This window comes from Oryctolagus cuniculus, chromosome 1 (assembly GCF_964237555.1).
Source record: "Oryctolagus cuniculus chromosome 1, mOryCun1.1, whole genome shotgun sequence".
In the NCBI taxonomy this organism is placed as follows: Eukaryota; Metazoa; Chordata; class Mammalia; order Lagomorpha; family Leporidae; genus Oryctolagus; species Oryctolagus cuniculus.
The window spans coordinates 94,519,966-94,538,389 of record NC_091432.1 but is presented as its reverse complement, the minus strand read 5'-3'; the positions used below and the strand labels follow the sequence as shown (position 1 = coordinate 94,538,389).

The 18,424-nt window shown below is 39.5% G+C and overlaps 1 protein-coding gene across 1 annotated transcript; it reads left to right on the top strand.

Annotated features, from left to right (window-relative positions):
• Window positions 1–597: 597 nt before the first annotated feature.
• MMP3 (matrix metallopeptidase 3) lies at window positions 598–9,135 on the top strand. Its single transcript, NM_001082280.1, is given in 10 exon segments — window positions 598–756; window positions 1,534–1,778; window positions 1,870–2,018; window positions 2,163–2,288; window positions 3,847–4,011; window positions 4,199–4,343; window positions 5,148–5,281; window positions 6,030–6,189; window positions 7,657–7,760; window positions 8,728–9,135. Coding segments are annotated over 10 exon segments (1,437 nt in total). The 5' UTR covers window positions 598–648; the 3' UTR covers window positions 8,829–9,135.
• The last annotated feature ends 9,289 nt before the right edge of the window (window positions 9,136–18,424 follow it).

The following is an 18,424-nucleotide window of genomic DNA, read 5'->3' as shown; positions in this document are numbered from 1 at the left end:
CTGTCCATGAGACGTTCCTCCTCAAGGACTAACAAATCCCACAGAAATCACTAATAAATATATCAGATCACAGACTTAGAAAACGAACTCTCCTTCCAAATTTTCTTTAGATACCATTTCCTGTATTTCAGAGTATAATAATGCAGGCTCTAGCTATTCAGTGCAGTTTTTCATTTGCTTATATTTTCCTGCATTTAATTCTTAAACATGTTCTTCCTAAAATAAAGCCACTCTTAAAAGTTCTGCACAATTCTGACTTTTTACCAGGTCAACCTTCTTCTCCCAAACACATGAACATAAGTTTTCTAGTAAATTCTAGTCAAATTTTCCAGAGGTAAAAAAAAAAAGCCCCAGTTTTCTCTTTTGCCAAGACAGGAAGCATTTCCTGGAGATTAATCACTGTGTTGCCTTACAAAATTGGGAAGGTTGAGAGAAATTACTAAAGTAGATTGTATCATCCTACTTTGAGTTTAAAAATCTTTGGAAATGGTCCTGGTGTCGTTTGGATGAAGGCAATGAGTCAAGTTGCAGATGATCTAAACAAACATTCCTACCCTATAAAAGTTGAGCTCTGGAGAGTAGATCTAGACGGAGATAGACCGAGAGCAAGGCATCAAGACAGCATAGAGCTGAGTAAAGCCAATGGAAATGAAAACTCTTCCAACCCTGCTACTGCTGTGCGTGGCGCTTTGCTCAGCCTATCCACTGGATGGAGCCTCAAGGGATGCAGACACCACCAACATGGACCTTCTTCAGGTAATTCATAGAAATAGCCATCGCAACCATGGACAGGGCCAAGTGGGAAGCCATCTCACCTTAAGGTCAAACCATTCTGTGTGTCTTAAAACAAACACACAAAAAGTGTTGAGCTTACTGTACAAGAATATTTCAAGGACAGAGAATTATAAAGTGTTGCCTGGTCTTGTATGTGAAAGTCCAACAATATTAAATGTCTTTTCATATTAAAAAAAACTTCACTGCAGAAGCAGTACTGGGGCTTGAGGCCCATGAATAACAAATCAAAGAATCTAGGAGCTATTTCTTGCTTTGGAACTTCTTTAGGTATGTTAGTCCAGTGTAATTTTATTTACATATTTATAGTGCTATGGTCATGTTTAGACCAAGGAATTTGTCTAACTTGTTCTTAGCAAGGTCCTTGCAAAAAAATACAAAGTAGAAAACTGAGAAAATTTAAACATTTTTACTTGAAATATACAATTATGTTCAAAGAGGTTTGTTTGTTTGTTTTTCTCCTTTAAGTACACAGGATAAATATCTCAATTTTTTGCTTTACTTTTCCAGCTTTGGTAACATACTACTAGGAGAGATATTTAGTCACAAAGCTAAAGTGAAGGTGAGGGAGAGATTGTAACTGAAGAATTAAATGAAATGTTTAAGTCATTAATTATTTCAGCAAACTAGAGAAATACTTGAAATAAATTAAGAAAACTGAGAAAGTGCAAAAAATTTACTATGAATAAGCAATAGCTAAGAATCTTAACAATGATCTAAAGGCTGTACCTATCTCATTAGCAATATCTGGAAAACTACTACAACCTTGAAAAAGATGTGAAACAGTTTGTTAAAAGAAAGGACAGTAGTCCTGTTGTTAAAAAAATCCAAGAAATGCAGAAGTTCCTTGGCTTGGAGGTGACAGGCAAGCTGGACTCCAACACCCTGGAGGTGATACGCAAGCCCAGGTGTGGCGTTCCTGATGTTGGTCACTTCAGTACCTTCCCTGGCACCCCAAAGTGGACAAAAACTCACCTAACTTACAGGTAATGGGTCCAAAGAGGTTTTCACATCATCCTGAAACTTTGGGCATTACAATGGCAGGTGCAAATGGTACCTTCAATTTTTCTCCTGCAGGATTGTGAATTACACACCGGATCTGCCAAGAGATGCTGTTGATGCTGCCATTGAGAAAGCTCTGAAAGTCTGGGAGGAGGTGACTCCACTCACGTTCTCCAGGAAGTACGAAGGAGAGGCTGACATAATGATCTCTTTTGGAGTCCGAGGTAAAAGCAAAACAACAAACAAACAAACAAACAAACAAAAAACAACACTTGAAATTCATTCATTTATTTAGCATTGCTTTATTGCGAAAGTCTCAAGAAATCTTAACTACCTGTATTTCCAATAAAAATTTGTTTTTCTATTAGAACATGGAGATTTTATTCCTTTTGATGGACCTGGAAATGTTTTGGCTCATGCTTATGCACCTGGGCCAGGAATTAATGGAGATGCCCACTTTGATGATGATGAACGATGGACAAAGGATACAACAGGTTAGTCATTTAAATATCTCTCAGAATGATTCTGATGTTAATCTCCTTTTAAATTTAGAAAGTTCTTAATAACCAAAAATGTTTAAAAAATACAGTGTTCTGGGTTTTTCAATGAGTCAGGAATCAGGATAATATATTTTTTGTTTTAATCATTATAAAAATATTTTTATAAGTCTAAAAAGTTTATCCTATGTCTTGGTATACACAACAGAAGAAACTTCAGTAAGTATTGCTTTAATGATGGTGGATCTTGTGTGATCTAAGGACCATAATTATAAAGGATCTGATATCATATGCAGATACAAAGGGGTAGTGTTTGCATTGTGTATTCACTAAAGTGTGCCCTGGATATTGCTTATACAATTTCTCCCTCTACTTAACTTTTTAAAACAGAAATCAGAATTGAATTAAAGAAACTGAGATTCCCTTGTATTTTCTGGCTAATACAATATTTTATCACCCATAGGTTAAGAATAATTTTTGTTGACTTGTTCTGTAGGAAAGGAATGACCTCCAAGTACAATGTCCAAATTGTTAATGTAGAAGAATATTTTTCAGTTCATCACTGTGTACTTTGGGGAATGATTTCCAAAATTCTCAAAAATTTCCTGAATCAAGTAATACTACTTCTTGAGGTTTAATCGTGATTTGCAGTGAAAAGGTCAACACCATCTCTGCAGGAAGTACAAATGTGGGTTTACTGCTGGTTAAAATTGTTGGCTTGATTGATTTAACAGCTCCTTGCAAAGGGACCCTTCTAAAAATCTCAAATGAGAATGTTCCAAGGATCACAAATAACATAAGCAATGCTTCCAAAAGTAAAGTAGATTTATTTGTTATATCAATCATAATTCCAATGGTGTCAAATTTCAGCAGTATGTGTTTTTCAATATATATTTGAAGGAAACTGAATATAGCCAGTGTTTTTATATTTACAAAATATCTTTTGTGACCAATATTAGGCATGAATGGGCATGTATGTAACCAATCAATTTTGTAAATCCAATGACATCTATCATTAGTCATCTTTTTAGATTCAATATGTATGTGATATTGATGATGAGGCTGGAAAATTATGCAGGTAATATTCCAATGGAAAATAACCAGAATGTGATTGTTTACTGATTTCAGAACTGAAATGAACATACTGTAATTCTTCACTGAGACTACAACTGGCAAATGTTAGTACATTGAAACATTGTTTAGATTTTCATTGAAAAACAAAAAAAATTATTAATAAACAAGTGGGTTCATTTCCTTCTTAAGTACAAGAAAAGGGAGCCAGTTCTCTTGGAGTAGAGATTCCTCAGGTTAGAGAGAGAAGCAGTTGGATGTAACTGGATACTTTATCTCAAGCATAGATTTCAAGCTGAGTCATGAATATAATTGGCTTCCCATTAACTGTGTAATCAACCAATTGCTCAATAAATCAACAAATAAGACACATAAAAAAAGCCCTGTGTGGTACCAGGACATCAACAAACACAATGCATACTGATCTATGTAATGTATATGTGTTTAAGACATAATAAATTATTACTTATAATTTCTTAAATAGGAACCAATTTATTCCTTGTTGCTGCTCATGAGCTTGGCCACTCCCTGGGTCTGTTTCACTCGGCCAACCCTGAAGCGCTGATGTACCCAGTCTACAACGCCTTCACAGACCTGGCCCGGTTCCGCCTTTCTCAAGATGATGTGGATGGCATCCAATCCCTCTATGGTGGGTGATGCTGCAAAAATTGGGCATTGTGGCTTTGCAAAGTTGGTCTTCAGGGAACTTTAAAATGATACATGAATCTTTTGTGATTTAGCTCAGAAACACCTTGAGAAAGTTAAAAAAAGTTTATAAATTGACATATGTGGCACATATCTCTTAATATTTGCACACCTGAACCTGTCTTCTTTAGGACCGGCCCCTGCCTCTCCTGATAACTCTGGAGTGCCTATGGAACCTGTCCCTCCAGGATCTGGGACCCCAGTCATGTGTGATCCAGCTCTGTCCTTCGATGCAATCAGCACTCTGAGGGGAGAAATTCTGTTCTTTAAAGACAGGTCAGACCAGAAAATTATATTTTTCATGTCTGTTTTGATGTACAGTGCTTGGAAACTCGACAGATATTATTAAGCATTTAAAACAAAAACATGTCCTCTGAGCTTGAAGTCATTCAGATCTGCTACTGCCCTTCTACATTTTCCTAAAATGGTCATGTTCATTTTTGAAGATTCAGGATGATTTGCTTTTATTCTTGTGGTCTCGTGGTTGTCTCCAAATGTCCTAAGTCATGGTTACTGTTCAAAAGACACAAGCAGAGCTTTAGAATCAGAATTGTATCTTTACTTCTTAAAAATTACACCAGGACAAGTGTAATAGGTAATCAATTAATTTACTGGCTTCTGAATAAATGTTTATATGATAAACGTTCAAACTATACAAATAGGAAAAAAGTTAGCAATTTTGGTTCCCATTATCCCTATATGCATCTACCATCAGGGCATCTTAAATAGCTTTCCAAAACTGTCCTAGGAATATTTGTCTAACACATCACATGCATGTACATCTTTTTGGAAAATATAAATGATGGCATGGTTTCTGTGCATTGCAAGCAGCTTACAATGGGTGGATTAATTTGCACGGTAGGATAACTTTCCTCCACTGAAGACATTACTTTGGAACTCTAAGACAAGAGGTCCACTGTGGCATCTGAAGGAAAGGAACGATATTTTCTGAAGTGCAATGTCTGTTGTCATGCAGCCTGAAAGATGAGGAAGTTGAAGATGGGTGAAGTGGGACAGTGAAGAAAATGTACTAAAAGCGGAGGAGTTTTTCAACCCACACCTTTTTTGTACATATTTCAGGTATTTCTGGCGCAAGTCCCTCAGGATTCTCGAACCTGAGTTTCATTTGATCTCTTCATTCTGGCCATCTCTTCCTTCAGCAGTGGATGCTGCATATGAAGTTATTAGCAGGGATACTGTTTTCATTTTTAAAGGTGATTATCATGTAAATTTCTTCATTTTGCTGAAATAAACCCTCTAGCAAGAAAATTGAACAGGACTTTGCTTTTATCCAGTAAGTCAAATTTCGGTTACCTTTGTAAACAAAGATGGTGAAAAGATAACCAGGCCAGGCTTAATTATTTTATTCATATTGTACATATGGGAAGAACCCCACAGGACTATACATTGTCCAGAATTTTATTAATTTTGAAAATTCTATATTAATTTTATACTTATTTAAAAGACAGAGAGACAAAGAGAAAGACAGCTCCATCCACTGGTTGCCTCCCCACATGCCCACAACACCTGGGGCCAGGTCAGGCTGAAGCCAGGAGCAGGGAACATATCTGGGTATCCCACACGGGTGGCACAGGCGCCAGTATTTGAGCCAACACATACTGCCTAGCGGGGTGCACAATAGCAGGAAGCTAGAATCCAGAGTGGAGTTGAGACACGAACCCACACGCTCTGATATAGGATGCAAGCCTCCCAAGTGACTTTTTAACTGCTGTGCTAAACACCCACCTCTGCCCAGAGTTTTAAATAATCTCATTTGATCTTCGTTAATTCATTCAATCTGCAAACTTTTGTTACCTACACACTATGAGCTGGTAAGTAAATCAAAAACGCGGGCTTTCTCTTTACCAAAAATTAAAGGTGCCAAAAATATATTTCTGAAGCCAAAAGGCTAAATTTTAATTGCTATAAATTCAATATGACTCTAGATTATTTTTTATACAGGAACTCAGTTCTGGGCCATTAGAGGAAATGAGGTACAAGCTGGTTACCCAAGAAGCATCCACACCCTGGGTTTCCCTTCAACCATAAGAAAAATTGATGCTGCCATTTCTGATAAGGAAAGGAAGAAAACATACTTCTTTGTGGAAGACAAATACTGGAGGTGAGATGCAATAGGAATGACTTTGTATGGAGTTAATTAGGAAAACTATGTTCCTTACCTAATAAACCCTCTACTCTTACCCCTCTGGCCTCTCAGTAGGAAAGGTGGGGCTTGAGATAACCGTGGGGAAGTTTAGTGTGAAAGACTGCAGCTAATTACAACAGGCATTCCCTGATGAGTTCTCCTGATCTGGGGCCCATATGCAGGTTGGCTCTTCCTTCTGCATTGTTGCCTCACCTGCCTGGATCCCCCTTCTTCCCATCTACCTGCTCAAACCCTGCCCATCCTTCAAGTCCTGGCTCAAGTCCTATGAAATCTTTCTTCCTGAACTTCAAGCCCAACTGAGCTTTTCTTCCTCTGAAGGTAGACACTGCAAGAATCCAGGTCACACTTTAGTATTTCTTTCCCACTGTCTCATGCAAGTTCTCCTAGCTCTGCTCATTATCTCATGGTGTTTGGTCTTTCTAACATTGCTATATGGGACTTTCAAAGATTCCCATTACAGTCACTCTTTCATTACCTCTGCCCATTTAAAAGGGGATAAACAATAGATGTTCAATTTTATGGACATGATTCAGGATTGACAGGCAGGCTGATTCCTAGGCCATCTGCCCAGGCTTTGAGATATCAGGGTAGACCATCGGTCAATGGGCCAAAACACAGTTATTGTGCTTTGCTTCTCTTTCCAATCCCTTTTCCTAGGAGGTTGCCATAGAAATTTGGGTGAGTTGTGGAGGGGAGGTATAGATGGGATAATTATGGTAGAGAACTTGAAAATGTGTTTCAGATGAATGATTCAATTCACTTTCTGTATGTTGCTTTCACACCTTCATGCCTTTGTGACAGAAAGATGATTAACACTCTTCCTGGTCAGGCTTAGAGTTAATTAATTAGGGGCTGGCACTTCTGGCATAACAGGAAAAGTCGCTACCTATAATTCTGTCATAATATATAGGCTCTGTTTCTTGTCCCAGCTGCTCCACTTCAATCCAGCTCCCTGCTAATGGCCTGTTTAGGTCCCTGCTATCCATGTGGGAGACCTGAGCAAAGCTCCTGGCTCCTGGCTCCTGGCTCAGTTCTGGCTGTTGCGACCATCTAGGGAGTGAATGAGCAGAGGGAAGATTCTCTCTCTTTCCCTCTCCCTCTCCCTCCTCCTCCCTCTCCCTCTGTCTCCTCCTCTCTGTAGCTTTGCTTTCAAAAAAAATTAGTTTTAAAAACAGAATTGATTAATTGATCCTGCCACCTCAAGATGTTACCCCTGTTCCTAATGGAGAAAAGATTTTTAAATAGCCAAGGATGCCATACAAATAAAATAACATATTTCTGTAGTGCTGAATATGCTTGACACTTATTTGCAGTACTTGGAAAATTTACTAGAATCCCACTCTGAATCTAACTGTGATTTACGAATTTTGGTCATGGTGGCCTCTGTGTACTGCTGAGCTGTGTTTCTTGCACTTGGTACAGGTTTGATGAGAAGAGACAGTCCCTGGAGCCAGGCTTTCCCAGGCATATAGCAGAAGACTTTCCAGGAATTAATTCAAAGATCGATGCTGTTTTTGAAGCATTTGGTAAGATGATATTTATTTTGTTGGAAATGGGTCACTTGAAAAATTCTATCTTGTCACTAGTTCCCTACCAAAAATCTCAGTTCATCTATTTTTGTACCAATTATATGGGTACTTCATATAATAAGTTGTTTTGCATCATCAAGATAATTAATATGTCTATTTTATACCCGTGTATAAAACCAAAGTACTCAAGTATCCCTCCCTCACATCTGGTGACCTTTCAGATTACTGTGTTAGCATAAAAATCCCATCCAGTGGTGTGACCAGGGTTAGTAATGGCTGCCTGGCTTTCTCCTCTATCCCGTTCTGTCACTACTATGAATTCCCAAGAAGATTGTCTGTCTGTCTGGAGTAGTCAGTGCTTGCCTAAAGTTTTAACAATAATTTTGCCCTCTACTCAAGGATAGGTGACGGGAGATGGTGATCTTTACTGAAAGAGCACCGGGCACTGTGTTTGCAGAACAACTCAAACTTCTCTGATTTATCAAATGGCAGTTGTGCTTCTCCAGGGCCAGAAGTGCGCCTCAGGTTACACTGGAGAAAGAAGAGGAGGAAGAGGGGGAAAATTAGGGAGAAAGGAATTAACAGATGATAGTTTTCAAGCATAGAATTTTTTTGACTGGAAGTAGAATAACCTAATAACCCTGCCTTTGCTGTGAGGTAGTGCTGAGATAGAGTGATGTCTCTGTCCTTTTTTGTTGAGAAACTTTGGGCAAGTATCTGAATCTGTCTAAATCTCAATTTGCTCATCTCTATAATGGAACTAGATATACTTAGTTCACAATGTAATTATATAAATAAATGAAAAAAACTTACAAAATGCTAAGCATTGTCCCTTAGCACAATGTAAAACTCTATAAACACTTTTTTTTTAATTTTAGTTACCTATTTTTCTGAGCTTTGTATGTTGCGAGATTTCTTTATTTGGAAAAAAAAAACTCACTATTTCCCTTGTACACCCTTGCAGGGTTTTTCTATTTCTTCAGTGGATCTTCACAGTCGGAGTTTGACCCAAATGCAAAGAAAGTGACACATGTTTTGAAGAGCAACAGCTGGTTTCAGTGTTAGGAGGGGTGTGTAGAAGGCACAATATGAATGTTTTAAATGAACCCAATTGTTCAACACTTAGGACTTTGTGAGTTGAAGTGGCTCATTTTCTCCTGCATATGCTGTGATGGCAATCTCGAGCATGAACTGTGTATCTAACTGGACTTTGCACATTGTTACGGGTGTTCAAACAGGCTGCTGCTTAGCTTGCACTTGATCACATGGAGGGAGCTTCCACGAGATGGGAGAAGTACTCATGTGTGACAGACAAGTGATTGTGTCTATGTGGATTATTTGCCCATTATTTAATAAAGAGGATTTGTCAATTATTTTATGTTAGTGTTTGGTGTGGTTGTTTCAGGAACAAGACATTCTCACAAGCTCGGCACACCAGGGACTGAGCAATAGGAAGCCTGAGGTGCTTGGCAGTAGAGGCCCAGGGTCATGATCTCCATGGCTGGGACCTCACACTGGACTCATCTAGAAAAAAAGAGAATGCCACCTGCCCTCTCTGTGCACAGACAGGCTGCTTGTTTCTACCACCCAGACGTGTGTGTTCTGACATACCTAAGACAAAGATGGGAGGGGCTTGTCCTGTTGATGGGCAGGCCCTAGGAACAATCATGAAGTGAACCCTACAATCAGAAAAGCACCTAACTCCTACAGCTCAGTTTACAGAGTGGGGAATAAAACTTGTTCTTCATCTTTCCCCTTTGCTTACATATTCCTCCAGTAGGACCCTCTTCCATGCCTTGGCAAACAAATGTCCCCTTGTCCCCACAGAAATACCTCTAGTATGCACTGTGTACCTGTCCATGCTCACTTGTAAAGGATCATTGCCAATGACAGTTCCACAACAGGTCTGTTGTCCATAAGCAACACTTCTATTGCACAATGCCTGGTACATGGTAAGAGTCCACTCACTCTTCAACTCAACCATTCATTTGAGGCAACTTATTAATCACCTTCTATTGCCAGGCCCTCTGCTAGGCTATAGGAAGAGGAGTTTGCTTTTAAAAAAATGGAATAGTTCCTGCCCTCATTGAGATTATAATCCAGCAAAAAATAATATATGCAAATAATCACAAATATGAATATGCAATTGTAAATATGATAAGAATTGAAAAAGTATACTTTGATGGACTAATTGGAGGATCTACTTTGAGCTACACGGTTTTAGAAGAAATTTTGAGGGAATGATATCAGAGAAGGAGTTTTCTTAAGATTTATTTATTTGAAAGGCAGAGTGAACTAGGGAGAGATAGAGAAATCTTCCATGTGCTGGTTCACTCTCCAAATGACTACAAAAGCCAAGGCTGGTCCAGTCCAAAGGCAGAACCCAGGAACTCCGTCTGGATCTCCACAGGAGCCCAAATATTGAACCATCATCTGCTGCTCCCTGGCACATTAGCAGGAAGCTGGATCAGAAGCAGCGGTGGGACTCAAGCCAGGCAAGCATCCCAAACAGTGATTTCACCTGCGACACCACAAAACCCACCCATCTTTCTTTTCCTTTTTTAAGGTACATTTACTTTAATATCAAGATGTAATACTGTAAGTCAGAAGTTCAGCTGCTGGGAGACTAGGTCTGGATTCAGCCAGGACAAAGAGTAATTCAGAGCCTTTTGCAGATTCATACCTTTTCACTTCTCAGCAGTAGCAAAAACACACAGGAATGCCTTCACTTGCTTGTGGCATTCAGGCTACAAAAGAGGTCCAAGTGTAGCCATGCCCCTCAGCTTCTTATAGGAGCCAACAGCCAATAATAGCATATAGCCTAGCACTGTAAAATGGAACTATGTCAGTTCCGGGTCTGCTGGTTGCCACAGAAAAACAGAAATAAGGGATAGAGGCAAGAGAACTTAATAAGCTCACTTTCCTAACAAATACAAAAACCCAAATACAATGAAGGCACACATTTGCACATTAAAATCAACAAAAATGCTTTTTTTAAAAAATCATGTACCCACTCAATGGAATAGGAATTTAATGAAATTCACTATTGAAAAAAGCATGTACTAAGTCTCATCACAGCCAATATCCTTGTACCATTCAGTTGTGAAATGTATGCTTATAATACTCCAAGCAGTTTAAACCTGACACATGATACCACACCGTCTTATTCTTTATACAGTCCTCAGTAAAATTATCTACAATTTTAACAGCCATTTGAAGTACAAATCATTTCTTAGCACCACGTTGGTTTAGGAAAAAGCATATTTGGGGCTAGGAGTCTGCCACTCTAGAGTAACCACTCTAATACACACTGTCTCCCTCTACCAGCTCTCTTCTCTGGTGTATTAACTGTTTAGCAGGGCTGGTATTGTGGCATAGGAGGTAAGCCATCACCTGTGATGCCAATATCCCATATGGGCACTGGTTCGAGACTCTGCTTCCATTCTTGCTCCTGGCTTATGGCCTGGGAAAAGCAGCAGAAGGTGGCCCAAGTGTTTGGGCCCCAGAACCCACACTCCTCAATTTGGCCTGGCCCATCCCCAGCTGCTGTAGCCATTTGGGGAGTGAGCCAGTGGATGGAAGATTCCTCTCTTTCTGTGTCTTCCTCTTTCTTTGTAATTCTGCCTTTAAAATAAATAAACACATATTTGATAAATACGTCTTATTATAAAAAATACACTGATTTAAGACAATAAAAAATCCCCAAACCAAATGGTTGAATATATGCATTATGTGTGCTGGTAACTATTATTTGATTCTCTCATATCTATTAAAAGTTTATTCTTAGCAAATAAACTCTTTAAAGGCAGAATTCACTTTGTTTGAGTAAAACAAAACAAAACTAAGCAATTCAATATCAGTCTTACTGATAAACAATATCTCTAAGTCACTACACTCAGTGTTAAGAACAATGTAAATTACAGGGGCTGGAACTGTGGTGCAGAGGGTAAGCCACTTGGGTCCCTGCCAACCATATGGGAGACCAAGTTGGAGTTCTAGCTCCTGTCTTCCGCCTGAACCAGCAAACCTGTGAAAGGAAGATTTCTCTTTCTCTCTCTCTCTCTTTCTCATGCACACTCTTCCTTTCAAATCAATAAATCTTTTTTTAAAAAGAACAATACATGTTTTTACATTTTACTGGGAATATACACGTTCAATCCATGTCTTAAAACTTCTAAGTTTCCATTCCTCCAAATTATCCAAAGGCACCGAGTACCAGAGATTTAAGATTTCTGTTTCTCTCCCTATCTTCTTTGAATAGAACATTTAACAACTCATGTTTTAGACACAGAATTCTTTGGAAGTGGCCACTTCTTTGGAATATTCTGATCTTACCCATCAAACCTCTGAAGCAAGGGGACCAGAAAGAGAAAAGAGCTGAAAGGCAAGGTTCATCTAAAAAGTGTTGTATTAACCATTACCAACTGCATAGTATAAAAATGTGGCTTTCTAAACATTTATTACTGGCTCAAAAAGTCAGTCTGATGAGGGAACAGGACTTTGCTGTCCCACTACAGCTTTCTTAGTCGTGACTATTTATCTATCAGATGCAAACTTTCAGGCACTCAGTTCATTTTGTTCCAATTAGTCTAGTCTGTGCCAGCTCCCCTTTCGGTCTTAGGAAAAGCAAGCTGATGGCTGGGCCTACCCTTGTTGACCTCAGCTCCACAATGCTAGATGGTTAGACTTGCTTGAAGTACTGGATTTGAGTAGCTGTCTCTTGCCTGTTGGTTGCGTGCAGCTCTCCTGCTGTTCTTGCTTTAGTTTTTTGAAAACTCTTGTAAGCCAGATGCATCACTCAAGTTACGAACTATGAACTTCCCCCAAAGCCCACACATATGCTTCATATTCTTTTTCAGAATGAACTAATCTCATGCCAAATCTTTGAAGTCTGTTTCACTCAGCCAAACCTTCTTGGCAAGAGTCTGCTTGAATCCAGAGAGCATTCTACCAGTCAATCAACTGCCACAGAGCCTTGCCTGGGAGGAACAACAAGGTTGGGGAGTGGCCCCAGGTGTTTTCTGTAGATCTGGATCTCACCTGGTCCTCTCCCTCCCTGGACTTCAGCTGAAGCTATGCTAGGTGAACACCTGAGCTCAGCAAGCCTCTCTCACTCATCAAACGCATTCCTTTTTTTCCCCCAAAGACCAGGTTGGCACTTATTTTTCTGTCCATGACACTCAAATTCATAGAGTGTAGGAAGATTATAGGATATCATCAAAATAACACACAAACGAATTTCAAAAATATTTAACCATCTATCCCAGATGTCCTCTGTAAACTATACAAAGATAAACATAAGCATCTTCATACACATTATGCTTAATTGTATACATTGTAAAACAATTATCAAAATTCACATGAAGATCCTAGTGCAGGCAATTGTGTATGAAAGTGCAAACAAGGTCAGTGATGAGTGATGTGTCACCGACTTGTCACTTCAACATACTTTGCATCCAGCCAAATGCCTTTCTATAGGCAAGTTGAAAACACTTTTATTTCTTTCCTTATAACATGAATGTTTAAAATTTATCTGAGAGGCACAGAGATAGACAGACAGAGAGAGCTCCCATCTGCTGGTTAACTCCCCAGATACCTACAATGGCCAGGGCTGGGCAGGTAGAAGCTCCCAGAAAGTCATTCCAAGTCTCCTACATGGGTGGAAGGAACCCAATCACTTGAGGCATCGCTGCTACCTCCCAGGGTACACATTAGCAGGGTGCTGGAACTGAAAGCAGAGTCTGGACCTCCAGTATGGCATCCCAACTGGCATCTTACTTACTAGGCCAAATGCCTACCCTACTTTATCCCTTTTAAGTAACTTACTGCATTCACCCTGACACTCTGGCTTCAGTGTGGCAATTGACTAGAAGTTCAAGTTAGGAGTAGCACCAGGGAATACAGAAACTGATGTGAAATTGGCCATTCTGATATTAGCCTACACTTGCTAATGAAAACAATTTAAAAAAAAACTCTATCTCAAAAACTACACAATTATCACCCACTTTGACCTCAACATTTTTTAAATTAAAATTAAATCTAATTCCTCAGTTAAAATGCTTGCTGAAGGAGAATCCATACATGGTAGTGAAGCTCTTCCAAAAATAGTTCTGTGTGGGGCAGGCCTTGTGGTAGAGTCACGTGGGACACCTACATCCCATATCATAGTGCCAGTCTGAGTCCCTGTTACTCTGCTTCCAGTCCTGCTTCCCGCTAGTGCATTGTGGGAGGCAGCAGGTGATAACGCAAGTGCCTAGGTGTCTGCTACCCATGGGTCAGACCTGGATGGATCTATGCTCCTGGCTTCAGCCTGGCCCGGCCCTGGCTATGCAGGCATTTAGGGAATGAAAAACAGATAGAAGATTTGAAGCTTTCTCTCTCTCTGTGTGTGTGTGTGTGTGTGTGTGTGTGTTGTTCTGCCTTTCAAGTAGATAACAAATAAACCATTGTTTAGTGTGAAATTACTTTTATACTTCTGCACTAACATCTACTGGGGGAGAGGTACACCTGAAACAAGGTTTGCTTTGGATAAACTCTTCCACTTTCCTTGGTTACTTAGGATGCTATTTAAAAATTGGATCAAAGTCCTGAATAATCAATGAGGGAAATTAAATATATTAGCAAGTTAGTGTTCTAAGTTACAAGAATAAAAATTAGTTGATTCAGAACCACACCTTCAATAGATTCTGTGCTTCTGTACACACTTAGAGTTTTTAAACTCCAGATATTCCAGGTGCATATATTTGTGGGGTCATCAGCTACATTCTTTGAAATAAATATTTATTTATTCAGCCCCCATTTCAGATTGAATATATACATTTATATCTTAAATAAATACATATATCAGGAAATACTCATAAACTGTTAAAATGAACATAATAGTTGAATAATCAAAACTAAAAGCTATAAATGTCATGTAAGGAATATAATAATTTCATAACATATAGATGATATAATTTAAAATGTTTAATACATTTAAAATAAAAATAATATAAAATCCAATGAAACTGTGTGCATCAGTAGACTATTTTCAGTACTCAACTGAAGTTTACTTCTGACACTTTGTTATTATACCATTGAATATTCTTGGGCACATTTGCACTTCTAAATGAAAAATCTAATCTTCAAAGTCAAGCTTAAATGGAAGAGCAGGAAGCTATCCCTTGGATTCTCCCACATGGAGGCCATTGCTTGCTCTTTACACAGCTGTGGTGATGGAATAAGGGCATTGAATTCTGATGGAAGTGGGTAGGAAAGTTGACAGGTTTGGATTCCTTTGGTTACAAGTAGCAGAAAATTCCAGCTGGTTTACACATGAAGGAGTTTACTGGTTAACATTACTTGAAAGTATAGCATTAAGGCAGGTTTCAGTTCTAGCGTGTTCAGGGATTTTGACCCTGCCACTGTCCTGCTTCTGTCCTCTGGGTCACTTCCACCCTCAGGTTGGCTCTCCTCTAGGCAGCAGCACATCTCTGGTAGTTTCAGGTATCGCTCCTATCTGAAGTATCACCACCAGCCATCAAAAAGCAGTTCTGCACCGCCTCCTACTTGAACAATCTCTAATCATTGGTCTGCATCCAGACCAGTCACTGTGGTAAGGAGGATGGGTCACTTCGTCCTGTCCATGTTGCTTTACAAGACAACACGGAGGGACAAGAGAGTAAGGCAGCAATCTCTGTCCACCAAGTACAAAAAGAAGCAAGACAATGGAGATAATAGGTGTAAATAATCCTTAGGAGAATTTGCATTATGAAAGAAGCGAAAATTATTTTCTTCATACTGCCAGACCTGATTTGTAGTTCTTAATTGTGTCTTGCCTTGGTTGGGCAAAAGGAACTCAAAAACATTTTATTTATTGAACACCTATTTAGTGCAAGGCAGTAGACTAAGGTGCCTGGTGTATACTGTTAATTATACGCATAAAAACAGTTGAGTTGGTGGTTTGTCTCAACAGGGCAGAAATGAAAATTTAGTGATTCAGTAGCTTTTCCAGGGTCACACAGTAAATAACATAGCCACAAATAAATTTCATATTCTGATTTTAAGGATCGTGTTCTTAGCCTGTTGAGAGTAACAGACAAGAAAAGAGCCCATATGGCCTTACACCATCTAGTTTTGATTCCATTAGAATCAGAGGTTCTGCTATATCATACTGCTTGAACACAATAGGACTGGTTTCTTCTTCAGTTCTACAGCTCAGTGGCCAGGATTGTTCTCCTCACCTGAGGTCTAGTCCTACTAAATCCCAGTGTGCTAGCCCAAATTGTAACGACCGAAGAGAAGCCACACACCTCTGGCTATTCCAGTCTGTAAATTTTCCCAAGGAATTTTGTTCCAGAAAGGCTGGTCGATGTTGATATTCTGGCAAGCTATTCAGTGGCTTTGCTGAACGCCAATCCGAGGTTGAGTGCCAGAGACCAGGCTAATAGCCCATGTCAGGACAAGATCAGAACTAATGGTGATGTGATGCTGAGTCCCAGAATGATATTTAATCTCTGGCTCAATTCCTTTTACTTCAGGGCAGGTTTGGCCCTGGGAATTTGGAGTACATTTGCATTTACAGGAAATGATCCAATGACACTAGGTTGGAGGGTAGGGGAAAGCATGTAGAAGCCAGAAATCAGATTGGGACTTGCCAACAAACCAACAGAATAATGGATTTGACTCAGATGAGAACATAAAAGATATTGAAGTTACAAAATCTCACCAATCAGTGATCAGATGAGCTATGAACTCAGAAACAGTGAAGAACTCTGGCATCAAATATCAAGCAACACCAGGATTAGTTGTAACCCAAGGACACAGGAGGAAGAGCATAGTGAATCTGCTCCAATCTGGCAGGAATGACTTGTGAAAGCAGTTTTATGTACAACTGAAGAAGTTGGCAGGCTTCAATATGAGAAATGTCCAGCTTGCTGACCTAGATTTTTCAGACTAGTCCTAGGAGCTGCACCAATGTTCTTAGTCTTGACTTACAATCACTGATAATAACCCATATGTATAACTTCAGTGACTGCAGTGGCCCTGGAACTCATTTTGGTTGGAGAATAAACTAACTAGTTCTGGAAGGAGGATCTACATAGATAGAGATTAGAGGTGGGAGAGAGAGAATAAAAATTAATGAGACATTCATTTATTTTACCATCAAGCTGTGCTCTGCTTTGTAGTCATTCTATCACTTTGAATATGTTTCTCTGTTTTTAAGATGTTTGAACAGTGCATGAGAAATTGATCTAAGGGATTCAATATTTTATCAGATTAGTAAGAGTTACCTAAGTGCTTAGAAATGCTTGCTGAAATTTAAGTCTACAAAATATATTTGGATTATTTGAAGGAACTAGCTACATTTACCTTATAAATATAATTTGAATTACTGGTGAAAATGTTATTTATATTATTAAAGTATTTATATTAATAATATAAATAACATTAAATAATAGATAATTCATTACTTTAACTGTATAAATCAAATATTAATCAAGAGCTTGAGAGTGATATTTATTTTCATACAAATATACTAGATTAAGGTTCAAAGTGACATATTAGAAAGTTGAACTTATAATATTGAGAAAACTTAATATGTGACATTAATAGACTGGATATCAATTATAATTTTTTTTTTACTTTTTTTTTGACAGGCAAGTGGACAGTAAGAGAGAGAGACAGAGAGAAAGGTCTTCCTTTTGCCGTTGGTTCACCCTCCAATGGCCGCCGCGGCTGGTGCGCTGCGGCTGGTGCGCTGCGGCTGGTGCGCTGCGGCTGGCGTGCTGCGGCCGGCGCACCACGCTGATCCAATGGCAGGAGCCAGGTACTTCTGGTCTCCCATGGGGTGCAGGGCCCAAGCACTTGGGCCATCCTCCACTGCACTCCCGGGCCACAGCAGAGAGCTGGCCTGGAAGAGGGGCAACCGGGACAGAATCCGGTGCCTCGACCGGGACTAGAACCCGGTGTGCCGGCGCCACAAGGTGGAGGATTAGCCTAGTGAGCCGCGGCGCTGGCCTTATAATATATTTTTAAAGATGTATTTATTTGAAAGGCAGAGATACAGAGAGAGAAGGAGCGAGAGAGAGAGAAAGAGAGGGAGCGAACTCTGCTATCTGATGATTCACTCACCAAATGGCCACAATGGCTGGGACTGAAGCCAGGAGCCAGTTGGTACTTCCAGGTCTCCCACTGGGTGCAGAGCCGCCATCTTCTGCTGCTTTCCCAGGCACATTAGCAGGGAGCTGGATCAGAAGAGGAGCAGCCAGGACTTGAACCAGCACCTATATGAGGTGCTGGCATAGCAGATGGAGGCTTAACCTTCTGTGCCACTGTGCCAGCCCCTATAAATACAAATCAAACTCTAAGCATTAATGGACATATAAAGCACGCCTTGAACATTAACAAATCCAACTGAAAGGCTGCCATATATTACTAGCTCTGTTTTAACACAGAAAGAATATAAATACTTTACATATATTATCTAATTCTCACATATGAAGTAGGTATTGTTTAGAAGTATAGGAGTTGCTGCCATTCTAAGAGGTTTACATCCTTAAGGTCATGCAGATTGTAAACAGCAGAGCCAGAAATCTGACATCAAGCTTATGTTGTGTCCACTCTGCTGCCTCCCTATTCTTTGTACTGATGTGAATTGACCTATAAATGTGATTATTAGT